This window comes from Rhinopithecus roxellana, chromosome 12 (assembly GCF_007565055.1).
Source record: "Rhinopithecus roxellana isolate Shanxi Qingling chromosome 12, ASM756505v1, whole genome shotgun sequence".
Classification (NCBI taxonomy): Eukaryota; Metazoa; Chordata; class Mammalia; order Primates; family Cercopithecidae; genus Rhinopithecus; species Rhinopithecus roxellana.
The window spans coordinates 132,284,308-132,299,846 of NC_044560.1; the positions used below are offsets into that span (position 1 = coordinate 132,284,308).

Below are 15,539 nucleotides of genomic sequence, written 5' to 3' on the forward strand. Positions count from 1 at the left end.
ACCCCACCCTACCTCCACCCAGGGACCCAGGTGCTCAGCTTCCTGCTCCCCAGCTGTCTCCCTCAGAGACCCCACCCTTCCAGGACCAAACTTTCCAGAAGGCATCCAGGGAATGGCCAGGAGCCGTCTTCAGTTCCTTCTTGGAACCCAGGCATCCAGAATCACCATCCCTCCTTCCCAGGCCTTCACAGTTTCCCATTTCATCTGGCCCTAAGGATGGCAGCCTCCTCCAGGAAGTTGGCATCATCTGCCTGGCACGTGACCCAGGGTGTGGCCTGAGGGGCCCAGAAACTCCACTATATAGCCCTGCCACAGGGCAGGCCCTGCAGCTCCAGGAACCTGCAGGTGAGAAGGGCTGGGGTTCCCTTTGGAAGTGGAACAGCAGGTCCCCTACTCTTGCTCCTGGCTTTAGGCCTCCTCATCCTACCCCTAGACCCACAAGACAGCCAACTCCCCACCCTGTCCCTGGCTACTGCCCTCTCCACCCGATCTCCAGACCCGCTGGACAGCCAGCCTCCCCTATACACACACTGGTCCTTGGATCCATACCCCCTGGTCCAATCTGCCTGACTTCTTTCCACACCTCAGCCTTCATGGTCCCAGGTGGCCCTTGTCATGAGAGTGGGCCCTTCTGCCGAGGACAGTCTCCAACAGAGGCAGTGACTCAGCCTTCTATGATCCCTTCTCTTTTCCTACTGCAGCCATGGGTGCCCTGTGGAGCTGGTGGATACTCTGGGCTGGAGCAACCTTCCTGTGGGGTAAGTCAGACCAAGACCCTCTCCATGTCCTTGTTCCAATCTGGGGAACTCTGCCTGGGTCCATGCCTTCCATGTGTGCCTCCTCCACATGTCACCCCAGGCTAGCTGAGACAGGAGAGAGGCCCTTAGGCTCTGCGGAGGGATGTGGTAGAATTCACCGATTCTCACCCTTTTCTGGATGGGAGCACTGGTGAAAACCTTAGTCCCCAAACTCAAGTGTGCACAAACTGTCTTGGTTTTCTGCAACTCAACTAAGGTTTTGACTCTGAACCTCATTCTGCTGAGTTGATGGAAAATTTCACAAAAGTTGTTTTTGGAGGCTGTCGTCCCCAGTTCTCCCAGGGATGTGTCCGGAAGTAAAATTTTAGCCAAAGTACTGGGGGGAGGATGGGATATGAGGGCCCTCTAGTCACCAGTCAGCATCCATCTAGGCTACTTTTGAAATGTCCATTTTCCCTGATCCCCTGGCCCCCTGGGATTTCCTTCAAGGCCCCCTTTATATGGAAGGTGGTCATTACATAGTCCCCCCCACCACTCTCTTCAAGGTTCCTTAGACCTCTCTCTCTCTCTTCTCAGCTCCAGAGATGCTCTTCCTAGTTGGGGGTGGTCAGAAGCCCCCACTACCATCTATTTATAGGAGACAATTCATCCACCCTTCCATAATCCTCTTGTTCTCTTTATCCCCTTTTCACAAACCCCCAAGTCCCATTATTATTATTATTATTTGAGATGGAGTTTCGCTCTTGTTGCCTAGACTGGAGTGCGAGGGTGCAATCTCAGCTAATTGCAACCTCCACCTCCTGGGTTGAAGTGATTCTCCTGCCTCAGCCTCCCTGGTAGCTGGGATTACAGGTGCCCCACACCACCATGTCCGGCTCATTTTGTATTTTTAGTAGAGATGGAAATTCACCATGTTGGTCAATCTGGTCATGAACTCCTGACCTCAAGTGATCCACCCACCTTGGCCTCCCAAAGTGCTGGGATTACAGGCGAGAGCCACCGCATCTGGTCCCTACAAGTCCTATTAAGACAAAAATCAGTTGGGTGCAGTGAGTCACGCCTGTAATCCCAACACTTCAGGAGGCTGAGGCAGGAGGATCACCTGAGCCCAGGAGTTCAAGACCAGCTTGGGCAACAAAGTGAGACCCTGCCTCTAGAAAAAATAAAAAAAAATGAGCCAGGCACATAGTGCACGTCTGTGGTCCCAGCTATACTGGAAGCTGAGATAGGAGGATCCCTTGAGCCCAGGAGGTTGAGGCTGCAGTGTGTTGTGTTTAAGCCACTGCACTCCAGTTTGCACAAAGATGAAAATCATGCATACACCAGCAGCAGAGTACATTCACTTTGAGCTCCAAAGTGCTTAAAACAATTGTGGGTTGGAGATTTCACATGAAAATTCAGGTAGCCAGTTTCTCTTTAAAAACAGAACGGCCAGGCGTGGTGGCTCACGCCTGTAATCCCAGCACTCTGGGAGACCAAGGCAGGTGGATCACCTGAGGTCAGGAATTTGAGACCAGACTGGCCAACATGGTGAAACCATGTCTTTACTAAAAATACAGAAATTAGCCAGGCATGGAAACCAGGAGGCGGAGGTTGCAGTGAGCCGAGATCGTGCCACTGCATTCCAGCCTGGGTGACAGAGCGAGACTCCATCTCAAAGGGGGGAAAAAAAAGAAAAAATACAAAAGTTAGCTGTGCATGGTGGCACATGCCTGTAGTCCCAGTACTCAGGAGGCTGAGGCAGTAGAATCACTCGAACCTGAGAGGCAGAGGTTCTGGAGAGCCAAGATCATGCCACTGCACTCCAGCCTGGGTGACAGAGCGAGACTCCGTCTCAAAAGAAAAAAAAAAGAAAAACAGGAAGGTCTTACAATTTTAAAAAGCTCACATTCTTTCATTATAACAGGTGAAATCTAGTCTCAACAGCCCACTTTATTTTTTTTTTTTACTAGTTTATATATTTTTTAAAATTTTAATTTTTATGGGTACATAGTAGTTGTCTGCATTTATGGAGTACCTGTGATATTTTGATACAGGCATACAGTGTGTAATGATAAAATCAGGGTAACTAGGGCATCCATCACCTCAAGCATTTGTCATTTCTTTGTGTTAGGAACATTCCAGTTCCACTCTCAGTTATTTTAAAATATACCATAAATTATTGTCAATAATAGTCATCCTGTTCCGCTACCAAATACTGGATTTTATCCATTTCATCTAACTGTTTAACTGTATTTTTGTTTCCATTAACCATATCTGCTTATCCCCCACTCCCCACTATCATTTCCAGCCTCTGGTAACCATCATTTCACTCTCTATTTCTTTTTTCTTTTTTTTTTGTGAGCAACAGGGCTGTTTATTTCACCTGGGTGTAGGTGGGCTGAGTCCAAAAAGAGAGTCAACAAAGGGTGGTGGGATTATCATTGGTTCTTATAGGTTCTGGGATAGGCGGTGAAGTTAAGAGCAATGTTTTGGGGGCAGGGGGTGAAGCTCACCAAGTACATTCTCAAGGGTGGGGAGAATTACAAAGAAACTTCTTAAGGGTGGGGGAGATTACAAAGTACATTGATCAGTTAGGGTGGGGCAGAAACAAATCACCATGGTGGAAGGTCATCAGTTAAGCTATTTTCACTTCTGTGGATCTTCAATTGCTTCAGGCCATCTGGATGTACACGTGCAGGTCGCTGGGGATATGATGGCTTAGCTTGGGCTCGGAGTCCTGACATTCCTGTCTTCTTACATTAATAAAAATAAAACAAAATAGTGGTAAAGTGTTGTGGCAGCAAAAATTTTTGGGGGCAGTATGGAGAGATAATGGGTGATGTTTCTCAGGGCTGTTTCAAGCAGGATTAGGGGCAGCGTGGGAACCTACAGTGGGAGAGATTCAACTGAAGAAAGATTTTGGGGTAAGGGGTGATATTGTGGGATTGTTAGAAGGAGCATTTGTCATATAGAATTATTGGTGATGGCCTGGATGAGGTTTTGTATGAATTGAGAAACTAAATGAAAGATACAAGGTCCAAATAAAAGAAGGAGAAAAACAGGTATTAAAGGACTAAGAATTGGGAGGACCCAGGATGTCCAATTAGAGAGTGTCCAAGGGGATTCAACGCTATTGTTTGCTTGGTTGGCGAGTTTTTGGGCTCTATCCTTGAGTTTTTTAATGTTGTCATATACCAGGCCAGATTGATTTAGGTAAAAACAACATTCTTCATTTAAAAATATACAGAGTCCCCCCGGCTTTTGTTTTTTAGCAATGAGTAAGTCAGGGCCTCCTCGAATTTGGAGGAAAGAGAAATGCAAAGCTAGCGATTGTTTGTTAAAGAAGGATTAGAGACGGCTAGGAGAGAGTGAGATTGATAGTATGGTGGAGATAGCTGGGGAGAGGTAGAGGGTAGCATAAGAATGGGAACGAGAATAAGAGTAAGTATAAAAGTAAACAATAGGACTTCATCAGGGTGAAAGTATTGGAGTGTACTGAAGATCTTCTATCCAGTTAAAGAGAGACTTAAGGGTGGCAGTTTGAGGTAAAACCAGGAGCCACTGAATACCAAGAGCATGAGAAACTGCTTGGGTGATTTGACTAGTAAAGGCCGGTCTGTTATCGGACTGTATAGAGGTGGGAAGGCCAAACTGAGGAATTATGTCTGACAGAAGGGAAGAAATGATCACAATGGCTTTCTCAGACTGGGTGGGAAAGACCTCTACCCATCCAGTGAAAGTGTCTACCTAGACCAAGAGGTATTTTAGTTTCCTGACTAAAGTGGCATGTGAGTAAAGTCAATTTGCCAGTCCTGGGCAGGGTCAAGTCCCTGAGCTTGATGTGTAGGGAAGGGACGGGGCCTGAACAATCCCTGAGGAGTAGTAGAATAGTAGATGGAACACTGAGAAGTGATTTCCTTAAGGATAGATTTCCACGATGGAAAGGAAATGAGAGGATCTAAGAGGCGGGCTAGCAGCTTGTAACCTACATAGAAGAGGTTATGAGATGACGATAGAATAGAATGGGCCTGAGAGGCTGGAAAGAGATATTTTCCTTGGTCTAAGAACTATTTGCCTTGTGTGGGAAGAGATTGATAGGTGGAAGTTTCAGTCGGGGAGTAGGTGGGAGTGATGAGATGAGGAGGAGAAAAACTGGCCATGAGGGACAGAAGTTGGAAAGCTAGCTGCTTTTTTAGCTACCTTATCAGCATAAGCGTTTTCCTGAGTGACGGGATCTGATGCCTTTTGATGGCCCTTGCAGTGAATGACTCCAGCTTCCTTTGGAAGTAAAGCGGGCTTGAGAAGAGTTTTTATTAAAGAGGGATTAATGATGGAGGACCCTTGTGTAGTGAGGAAAGCTTTCAGCTCATGAAACAGCATGGTGGTGCAGGATATGGGGTCAGTATAAATATTGACTCATAGTCCCTTTACAAGAGTGAGGGCCAGAATTAAGGCAATGAGTTCGGCTTGCTGAGAGGTAGTGGAGGGTGGCAGAGCAGTAGCCTCAATGATAGATGTGGAAGATACTATAGCATAGCCTACCTTTGCTGGTGAGTGGCAATTAGGCCTGGTGGAACTGCCATCAATAAACCAAGTGTGATCAGGGTGAGGAACAGGAAAGAAGGAACTATGGGGAAATGGAGTGAATGTCAGGTGGATCAGAGAGATACAGTCATGGGGGTCAGGTGTGGTATCCGGAATAATGTGGGAGGCCGGATTGAAGTCTGGGCCAGGAACAATGATAATTGAGGGAGACTCAACAAAGAGTGAGTATAGCTGAAGGAGCCGGGGAGCAGAAAGTATATGCGTCAGGTGTGAGGAAGAAAATAGATTTTGGGAATTATGAGAGCTGTAGAGAATGAGTTGAGCATAGTTTGTGATTTTGAGGGCCTCTAAAACTATTAGGGCGGCGGCAGCCACTGCACGGAGACATGATGGCCAGCCTAAAACAGTAAGGTCAAGTCGTTTGGACAAAAAAGCTACAGGGCGTGGCCCGGTCCTTGTGTAAGAATTCCGACTGCACAGCCCTGCACTTCAGCTGTGTGTAATGAAAAGGGTTGGGATGAGTCAGGGAGAGCTAGTGTTGGGGCAGTCTCTAAAGCTGTCTTCAAGGAACAGAAAGAGGAGTGGGGAAAGGATTTAGGATCTATGTGGTCAGCTAGGTTTCCTTTTGAGAGTTTATATAATGGTTTCGTTAGGATTGCAAAACTAGGTATCCAAAGGCGGAAGTACCTAACCATGCCTAGGAAGGAAAGGAGTTGTTGTTTTGTAGAAGGGGTTTGGGTTTGGGAGATTAGCCGTTCATGATCAGCAGGGAGAGTACGTGTTTTCATAAAGAATTATACTGAGATAGGTAACAGATGAGGAAGAAATTTGGGCTTGACTGAAGTCATGGGAGCTGTCTGTGAAGCCTTGCGGCAGTACAGCCCAGGTAATTTGCTGAACCTGAGGGGTGTCAGGGTCAGCCTAAGTGAAAGCGAAGAGAGGCTGGGATGAAGGGTACAAGGAATAGTAAAGAAAGCATGTTTGAGATCCAGAACAGAATAATGGGTTATGGAGGGGTTGTGGAGGGAGCTATTGAGGATAGGAGAGTATACTGACTTTGGCACCATGGGATGGGTAGGCTAGACAATTTGGTTGATAAGGCGCAGATCCTGAACTAACCGTAAGGCTTGTCCGGTTTTGGGACAGGTAAAATGGGGGAATTGTAAGGAGAGTTTATAGGCTTTAAAAGGCAATGCTGTAACAGGCAAGTGATAACAGGCTTTAATCCTTCTAAAGCGTGCTGTGGGATGGGATATTGGCATTGAGCGGGGTAAGGGTGATTAGGTTTTAATGGGATGGTAAGGGGTGCATCATTTGTCACCAAGGAGGGAGTAGAGGTATCCTATACTTGTGGATTAAGGTGGGGAGATACAAGGAGAGGATGTGAAGGAGGCTTTGAACTGGGGCAAAAGGTGGCAATGAGGTGTGGCTGTAGCCCAGGAATACTCAGAGAAGCAGATAATTTAGTTAAAATATCTCAACATAATAAGGCAACTGGGCAGGTGGGGATAACTAAAAAGGACTGAATAAAAGAACATTGTCCAAGTTGGCACCAGAGGGGGGAGTTTTAAGAGGTTTAGAAGCCTGTGTTGTCAATACCCACAACAGTTATGGAGGCAAGGGAAACAGGCCCTTGAAAAGAAGGTAATGTGGAGGGTAGCCTCTGTATTAATTAAGAAGGGGACAGACTTACCCTCCACTGTAAGAGGTACCGAAAGCATCTGTGATGATCCTGTAGGCTTCCGAGGCAATCGGGCAGTGTCAGTCTTCAGCTGCTAAGCCAAGAAGGAGTCAGTGACTCTGAGAAGGAGTCAGTCAGAGCCTTGGGCCAGCTGGACAGTTCAGTTTCCAGTGGGATCCCGCACAGATGGGACACGGCTTAGGAGGAATCCCGGGCTGCAGACATTCCTTGGCCCAGTGGCCAGATTTCCAGCACTTGAAGCAAGATCCTGGGGGAGGAGGTCCTGAAGGAACGCCTGACCGCTGTGGCTTAGGTGTTTTGAAGTTTTTGTGTGCTGGAGATATGGCTGGGGTTTCTCTCACAGCAGAGGCAAGTAATTGCAACTCTTCTCTACTATTGTACACCTTGAAGGTGAGGTTAATTAAGTTCTGTTGTGGGGTTTGAGGGCCAGAATCTAATTTTTGGAGCTTTTTCTTATGTCAGGAGCTGACTGGGTGATAAAATGCATATTAAGAAGAAGGCAGCCTTCTGGCCTCTCTGGGTCTAGGGCGGTAAAGTGTCTAAGGGTTGTTGCTAAGCGGGCCGTGAATTGGGCTGGGTTCTTTACCTTGTGTAGTTTCTTTAAGTTTGTCATAATTAACAGCTTTGTAAGCTGCCTTTTTAAGCCCTTCGACTAGGCAGGAAACCATGTTATCTCGCCTTGCTATACCTGGGGAATCGGCCTGATAGTTCCACTGGGGATCTCCTCGGGGAACTGCTGTAATGCCTTCCTAGAGGTCTGGCTCATAAAGCTGGCAGTTGTCAGCATGAGACTGGGCTAGAGAAAAAGCTCTTTCCGATTCATCTGGGGAGAGGGTAGAATTTAGGATGACATTTAAGTCACTCCAGGTTAAACTGTAGGACAGAGTTAGATATCGGAATTCCTGTATATATTTAGTGGGGTCTGATGAGAAAGAGTCTAAACACTAGCTGATTTGGGAAAGGTCTGATAGAGAAAAAGGCCCTGTACCCTGACTATGCCTTCAGCTCCAGCCACCTCTCTAAGAGGTGGGTAGGTGGAGGAGGGCTAGTCGCTGAACAAAACTGTAAACCAGACCGGGTGTGAGGAGGGGAGGGGATAGAAAGATTATAGGGTGGGGGAGCAGAGGCTGAGGAAGAATTGGGAGCTGGCTCCACCTGGCAAGGAGCAGCCTGGGGAGAAGGGGAGAGGTCTTATGAGTCTGTAAAAAAGAAGGATTCATAGGACTCGAAGCTTGGGGTGGAGACTGAAGGAACAGACAGGAGAGAAAGAAGAAAGAAGAAAGATTTGGGACGGGTTGCATTGGGAGCAGAGACTAGGGAAGGACCAATGTGTAAAAGAATGCCTGGACATCAGGCACCTCAGACCATTTGCCCATTTTTCGACAAAAATTATCTAGATCTCGTAGGATGGAGAAATCAAAAGTGCCATTTTCTGGCCATTTAAAACCATTGTCGAGTTTGTATTGGGGCCAAACGGTGATGCAGAAGAAAATAAGATGCTTAGATTTTAGGTCAGGCGAGAGTTGAAGAGGTTTTAAGTTCTTGAGAACACAGGCTAAGGGAGAAGAAGAAAGAATGGAGGGTGGAAGTTTGCCCATAGTGAAGGAGGCAAGTTTAAAGAGAAGGGTAGAGACATGGAGAAGGGGATGGGGAGCAGCCCTGGGCTGCAACGTGGGTGAGCAGCCAAAGCAGGTGTCCCCGCAATTGACTTGCCACCAAGGGAACATGGGTGAATGACCAAGGCAGGCATCCCCGTGGAGATCAGATACCAATGGAACGTGGGTGAATAATCAGAGAGGCCTCCCCGCAATGATTAAATACCAAGGGAAGGCTGCCTTCCGGAGTCCATGACCGGCGGCAGAGTTTTGGGTCCACGGATAAAATGTGTCTCCTTTGTCTCTACCAGAAAGTGAAAGGAATTGAAATTAAGAGAAGGAAGAGATTGAAGGGTGGCGCCAAGATTGAAAGGAGAAAGAGGTTGAGGGATAGTGAGAGACGTTGGAGAAGAGAGTAAAAAGAGGCCACTTACCTGATTTAAAATCGGTGAGCTCTTCCTTGAAATGGTTGGTCTGAGGACCCGAGGTCATAGGTGGATCTCTTCACGGGGTGAGGATGAGGACAGCGGACTAGTCTCCTGAAGGAGTCCCGCTGACCCTGGTCTTCAGCACCAAATGTTTCATGTGTCCGTGTGAAGAGACCACCAAACAGGCTTTGTGTGAGCAACAAGGCTGTTTATTTTACCTGGGTGCAGGTGGGCTGAGTCCAAAAAGAGAGTCAGGCTTCACTCTCTATTTCTACGAGTTCATCAGTTAAAAATTTTAAACTCCCATACATGAGTGAGAACATGTGAAATTTGTCTTTCTGCACTGGGCTTATTTCACTTAACATAATGTCCTCCAGTTCCATCCATGTTGTTGCAAATAACAGAATCTCATTCCTTCTTTTTTTTTTTTTTTTTTTTTTTTTTGAGACCAAGTCTCACGCTGTTACCCAGGCTGGAGTACAGTGGCACTTTCTCGGTTCATTGCAACCTCCACCTCCCAGGTTCAAGTAATTCTTGTGCCTCAGCCTCCTGAGTAGCTGGGATTACAGGTACATGCCACCATTCCTGGCTAATTTTTGTATTTTTAGTAGAGACAGGGTTTCACCATGTTGGCCAGGCTGCTCTCGAACTCCTTACCTGAAGTGATCCACCTGCCTCGGCTTCCCAAAGTGCTGGGATTTTAGGTGTGAGCCACTGTGCAGGGTGATCTCATTCTTTTTTTATGGCAGAATGATTCTCCATTGTTTGTGTGTACTCAATTTCCATTATCCTTTCATCTGTTGATGGACACTTAGGTTGATTCCATATCTCAGCTATTATGAATAGTGCTGCAATAAACATGGGAAAGCAGATGTCTCTTGGATATACTGACTTCCTGTCTTGGAAGGAAAGGAACTGCTGGATCATGTAGTAGTTCTAGTTTTAGTTTTCTGAGAAACCTTCATACTATTATTGATAGTGATTGTAGTGACATACAGTCCCACCAACAGTGTAAGAGATTCCCTTTTCTCCACATGCTTACCCGCATTCATTATTGCCTTTCTTTAGGATAAAAGCCATTTTAACACGAGTGAGATGGTATCTCATTGTAGCTTTAATTTGCATTCCTCTGATGATTAGTGATGTTGAGCATTTTTTGATATACCTGCTGGCCATGTGTATGTCTTCTTTGAGAAATGTCTATTCAGATCTTTTGCCCATTTTTAAATCAGATTAATTCGGGCGTGGTGGCTCACACCTCTAATCCCATCACTTTGGGAGGCTGAGGCAGATGGATCACTTGAGGTCAGGAGTTTGAGAGCAACCTGGCCAACATGGTGAAACCCCGTCTCTACTAAAAGTACAAAAATTAGCCAGGCATGGTGGCACATGCCTGTAATCCCACCTACTTGGGAGGCTGAGGCAAGAGAATCACTTGAACCCAGGAGGCAGAGGTTGCAGTGAGCTGAGATCGCGCCACTGCAGTCCAGCCTGGGTGACAGAGCAAGACCCCATCTCAGACACACACACACACACATCAGATTATTTGATTTTTTTCCTGTTGAGTTGTTTGAGCTCCTTTTATATTCTGGTTATTAATCCCTTGTCAGTACCATATAGAAAGGCTACTGATTTTTGTGTGTTGATATTGTATCCTGCAATAGCTTTTTGATGGAGTCTTTAGGTTTTTTTTTTTAAAATATAAGATTATACCATCTGCAAACAAGGATAATTTGACTTCTTTTTTGTTTGTTTTGTTTTTCCAATTTGGATGTCTTTATTTCTTTCTCTCGTCTAATTGCTTTAGCTCGATGGGTTGTAAATATTTTCTCCCATTCTGTCAGTTGTGTCTTCACTTTGTGGATTGTTTCCTTTGCTGAGTAGAAGCTTTTTAGGTTGATGTGATCCCATTTGTCCATTTTTCTTTGGTTGCCTGTGCTTGTGATGTATTACTCAATAAATTTTTGCCCAGACCAATGAACTGGAGAGTTTACCAAATGTCTTCTTGTAGTAGTTTCATAGTCTGAGGTCTTAGATTTAAGTCTTTAATCCATTCTGATTTGATTGTTATATATGGTGAGAGATAGGGGTCTAGTTTCACTCTTCTGCATATGGATATACAGTTTTCCCAGCACCACTTATTGAAGATAAATCCTCAGCTTCCCGAGTAGCTGGGATTACAGGTACATGCCACCTTTATTTTACTGAAGATAAATGGTGCTGGGAAAACTGGATATCCCACAGTGTATGTTCTTGGGATCTTTGTCAAAAATGAATTCACTGTAGGTGGGTAGATTTGTTTCTGTGTTCTATATTCTTTTCCACTGGTCCATGTGTTTGTTCTTATGCCAGTGCCACACTGTTTTGGTTACTATAGTTTTGTAGTATAATGTGAAGTCAGGTAATGTGATTCCTCCAGTTTTGTTCTTTATGCTCAGGATGGCTTTGGCTATTCTGGGTATTTCATGTTTCCACATAAATTTTGGGATTAGTCTTCTAGTTCTGTAAAGAATGTCGCTGGTATTTTTATAGGGATTGCACTGAATCTGTAGATTGCTTTGGGTAGTCTGGACATTTTAACAATATTGCACCTTCCAATCCATGAACATGGAATATCTTTCCATTTTTTTGGTGTGTGTCCTCTTCCATTTCTTTCATTACTGTTGCATAGTTTTCATTGTAGAGATCTTTCATTTCTTTGGTTTATTCCTAGGTGTTTTATTTTATTTGTGGCTATTATAAATGGGATTACTTTCCTTTTTTTTTTTTTCAGATTGTTTGCTGTTAGCATATAGAAATGCTACTGATTTTTGTATGTTGATTTTGTATCCTGCAAGTTTAGTGAATTTGTTTATCAGTTCTAATAGCTTCTTGATGAATGTATTTCTCTTTTTCTTTTCTTTCTTTCTTTCTTTTTTTTTTTTTTTTGATACGGAGTTTTGCTCTTGTTGCCCAGGCTGGAGTGCAATGGTGCAATCTTGGCTCACCGCCATCTCCACCTCCCAGGTTCAAGTGATTCTCCCGCCTCAACCTCCTGAGTAGCTGGGATTACAGGTGTCTGCCACCATACCAGGCTAATTTTTTTTTTTTTTGTATTTTTAATAGAGACAGGTTTCACCATGTTGGTTAGGATGGTCTCAATCTCTTAACCTCTTGATCTGCCCACCTCGGCCTCCCAAAGTGCTGGGATTATAGGCGTGAGCCACCAAGCCCAGGTGTCTTTAGGTTTTTCTAAATATAAGATTATATCATCTTCAAACAAAGATAATTTGACCTCTCTTTTTTTTCCAGTTTGGATACCCTTTATTTTTTTCTATTGTCTAAGAGGTTTAGCTAGGACTAACAACAATATGTTGAAGAATAGTGGTGAAAGTGGACATCCTTGTTGTGTTCCAGATCTTGGAGCAAAGGCTTTCAGTTTTTCCCCATTCAGTGTGATAGCAGCTGTGGGTCTGTTGTACATGGCTTTCATCATGTTGGGGTGTGTTTCTTCCATATTCACTTTCTTGAGAATTTTTATCATGAAAGGTTGTTAAATTTTATCAAATGCTTTTCTGGCTCAATTGTAGTGATCATATAGTTTTTGTCCTTTATTCTGTTGATAAGATGTATCACACTGATTGATTTGCATAAGCAACAACCCACTTTAGATGGTGTAGGAGTGCTCCAGTTCCACAGTCGCCCCTCCGGGACTGTTTCACACATTTATATTTCTTGCCTGGCCCCATCAGCATTTGAGTTTGAGGGCCCTGTCTAAGGTGTTTAGATTTTTGAAAAACAAAAGCCAGCAAGGCTTGTAGACAAATGCTGCATGAATCAGAAGAAAGGAAAGCAAAGCGGGGAAGAAAAGCCCAGGTTAATATTTCAACATGTTTCTGGGTGTAGAGCAAAAGGTGAAGAGGATTGGATAAGTAGACCCACAACTGTATTTTCTCAACCAGGAATGACCCAGGAGGCTTCAGCGGACCTCAAGAACACTGGCAGGAACGAATTCCTCACAGCCTTCCTGCAGAACTATCAGCTGGCCTACAGCAAGGCCTACCCCTGCCTCCTTATCTCCAGCCTGTCAGAGAGCCCCGCTTCTGTCTTCATCCTCAGCCAGGCAGACAAAACCTCAAAGAACGTCACAGTGAGGCCTGGGGAGTCTGTCATGGTCAACATTAGTGCCAACGCTGAGATGATAGGCAGCAAGATCTTCCAGCACGCGGTGGTGATCCACTCTGACCATGCTATCTCTGTGCAGGCACTAAATGCCAAGCCCAACACAGCGGAGCTGACACTGCTGCGGCCCATCCAGGCCCTGGGCACCGAGTACTTTGTGCTCACACCCCCCGGCACCTCAGCCAGGAATGTCAAGGAGTTTGCCGTGGTGGCCGGTGCCGCAGGTGCTTCGGTCAGTGTCACGCTGAAGGGGTCAGTGACATTCAATGGCAAGTTCTATCCAGCAGGCGATGTCCTAAGTGTGACTCTAGAGCCCTACAATGTGGCCCAGCTACAGAGCTCAGTGGATCTCTCGGGGTCAAAGGTCACAGCTAGTAGCCCCGTGGCTGTCCTCTCTGGCCACAGCTGTGCCCAGAAACATACGACCTGTAACCATGTGGTCGAGCAGCTGCTACCCACATCTGCCTGGGGCACCCACTATGTAGTACCCCCGCTGGCCTCCCAGTCCCGCTATGATTTGGCCTTCGTTGTGGCCAGCCAGGCCACACAGCTGACCTATAACCATGGGGGTATCACTGGCTCCCGTGGGCTCCAGGCAGGTGATGTGGTAGAGTTTGAGGTTCGGCCATCCCGGTCACTCTACCTGTCTGCAAATGTGGGCATCCAGGTCCTGCTGTTTGGCACAGGTGCCATAAGGAATGAAGTGACTTATGACCCCTACCTGGTCCTGATCCCAGATGTGGCGGCCTACTGCCCTGCCTATGTGGTCAAGAGTGTACCAGGCTCTGAGGGCGTGGCCCTGGTGGTGGCACAGACAAAGGCTACCAGCGAGCTGACCATAGATGGGCATGCAGTGGGGGCCAAGCTCACCTGGGCGGCTGTGCCAGGCAGTGAGTTCTCGTATGCTGAAGTGGAGCTCGGCACGGCTGACACGATCCACACGGCCGAGGCCACCACCAACTTCGGGCTGCTCACCTTCGGACTGGCCGAGGCTACAGGCTACGCAACAGCAGCTGATTGCGGTCGGAGTGAGTGATGGAAAATATCCCCTGGTCCTGTCCACGGGGTGACCGCTTTTCCACCCACCTGCTCCTCTGTGGCTTTCGGGATCCTGGTTGTCCTCCCCTCACTTCCCTTCTCCGAAACATCCTTCCTCAAGTCTTCTCAGCCCCTCCCATCCTCCCAGAAACAATATTCTAAATGTTTAGCAACCAGGGAGAGCTGGGGCACTACCAGTCAGAAGAGACAGCAGCCCGAGCACTGTGACAGGGTCCTGAAGCCCCCATCATGCTGGCATCAGCCCCTGTCTGTTGGTTTGTTCTGGGAAGCATCCTAGGGGAGAGCCAGGGTGCTGAGAAGGAGGGATCTTTGGGGTTGTGGGGGACAGTCAGGTCAGCAGCTTCTTACCAACCAGTTTGGAAATATTTTGATATTTTAGCAACTGACATAGCCACACCAGTTGCTAAGCCACTCTCCACACCTCATGTAGGAATGTTGATACCCAAACTCAGGAGGTCTAAATGTATGATAGTAAGACGACTACGTGTTGGGGAGGGGGAGTACCTTGCAATCTTTCTAGGTGTTTCACGTGTTTTTGACACAGTTAATGTATACGACCTGGCAGTTTGTGTGACCTCAGGCTCAGTCCATGAGATGCTGTCAGTGTAGTGCAGGGTCCCAGGGTTCAAATCCCAGGTCTCCTGTGTGATCTTGGACAAGTGACTTCATCTCTGTGGGCTTCAGTTTCCACATCCGTAAAATGGGAATAACGGCTTCTCCCTCAAAACTTTTTTTGTTTTAGAGACAGGGTGTCACTTGGGCTGGAGTGATCACAGCTCACTGCAGCCTTGAACTCTTGGACTAAAGCAGTCCTTCCTCAGCCTCCCAAGTAGCTGAGACTACAGGCATGCACCACCACACCCAGGTAATTTTTAATTTTTTTTTTGTAGGGACAGGGTCTTGCCATGTGGCCCAGGCTGGTCTCAAACTCCTGGGCTAAAGCAATCCTCCTGCCTCAGCCTCTCAAAGGGCTTGAATTACAGGCCTGAGACACCACACCCAGCTGCAAAAACTTTTGAAGACTGGAAGGAAGATGGAGGAAAAGCTGTTTCTTCCCATGTAGTCCCTGCCAGGCTAAGTCTCTGGGGTTCCTGGACCTGGCAAAAATGTCCCTCCCCTAACCTTCAAGACATGGAAGCCACCCAACTTCAAGGAGCCACTTTGGGCTTGAGAAATAGAATGAGGGAGTGGTGGGTGATTAATTATAATGGGTAACACTCCATTTAACACCTAGGTTCACTTCTAAAACTTTCTCGAGTTTTAGCTTATTTAATTCAAACACCCCCCACCAAGATCCCTATGAAGGAGG

At 46.4% G+C, this 15,539-nt stretch overlaps 1 protein-coding gene across 1 annotated transcript in view; it reads left to right on the top strand.

Annotated features, from left to right (window-relative positions):
• The first annotated feature begins 703 nt into the window (after positions 1-703).
• The window catches only part of FCGBP (Fc fragment of IgG binding protein), a 95,795-nt gene continuing 80,959 nt past the window's right edge, over positions 704-15,539 (top strand). Inside the window, exons 1-2 of the mRNA XM_030912585.1 lie at positions 704-758; positions 12,952-14,199. Coding sequence (XP_030768445.1) covers positions 704-758; positions 12,952-14,199 — 1,303 coding nt within the window. The remainder of the gene's footprint in view (positions 759-12,951; positions 14,200-15,539) is intronic.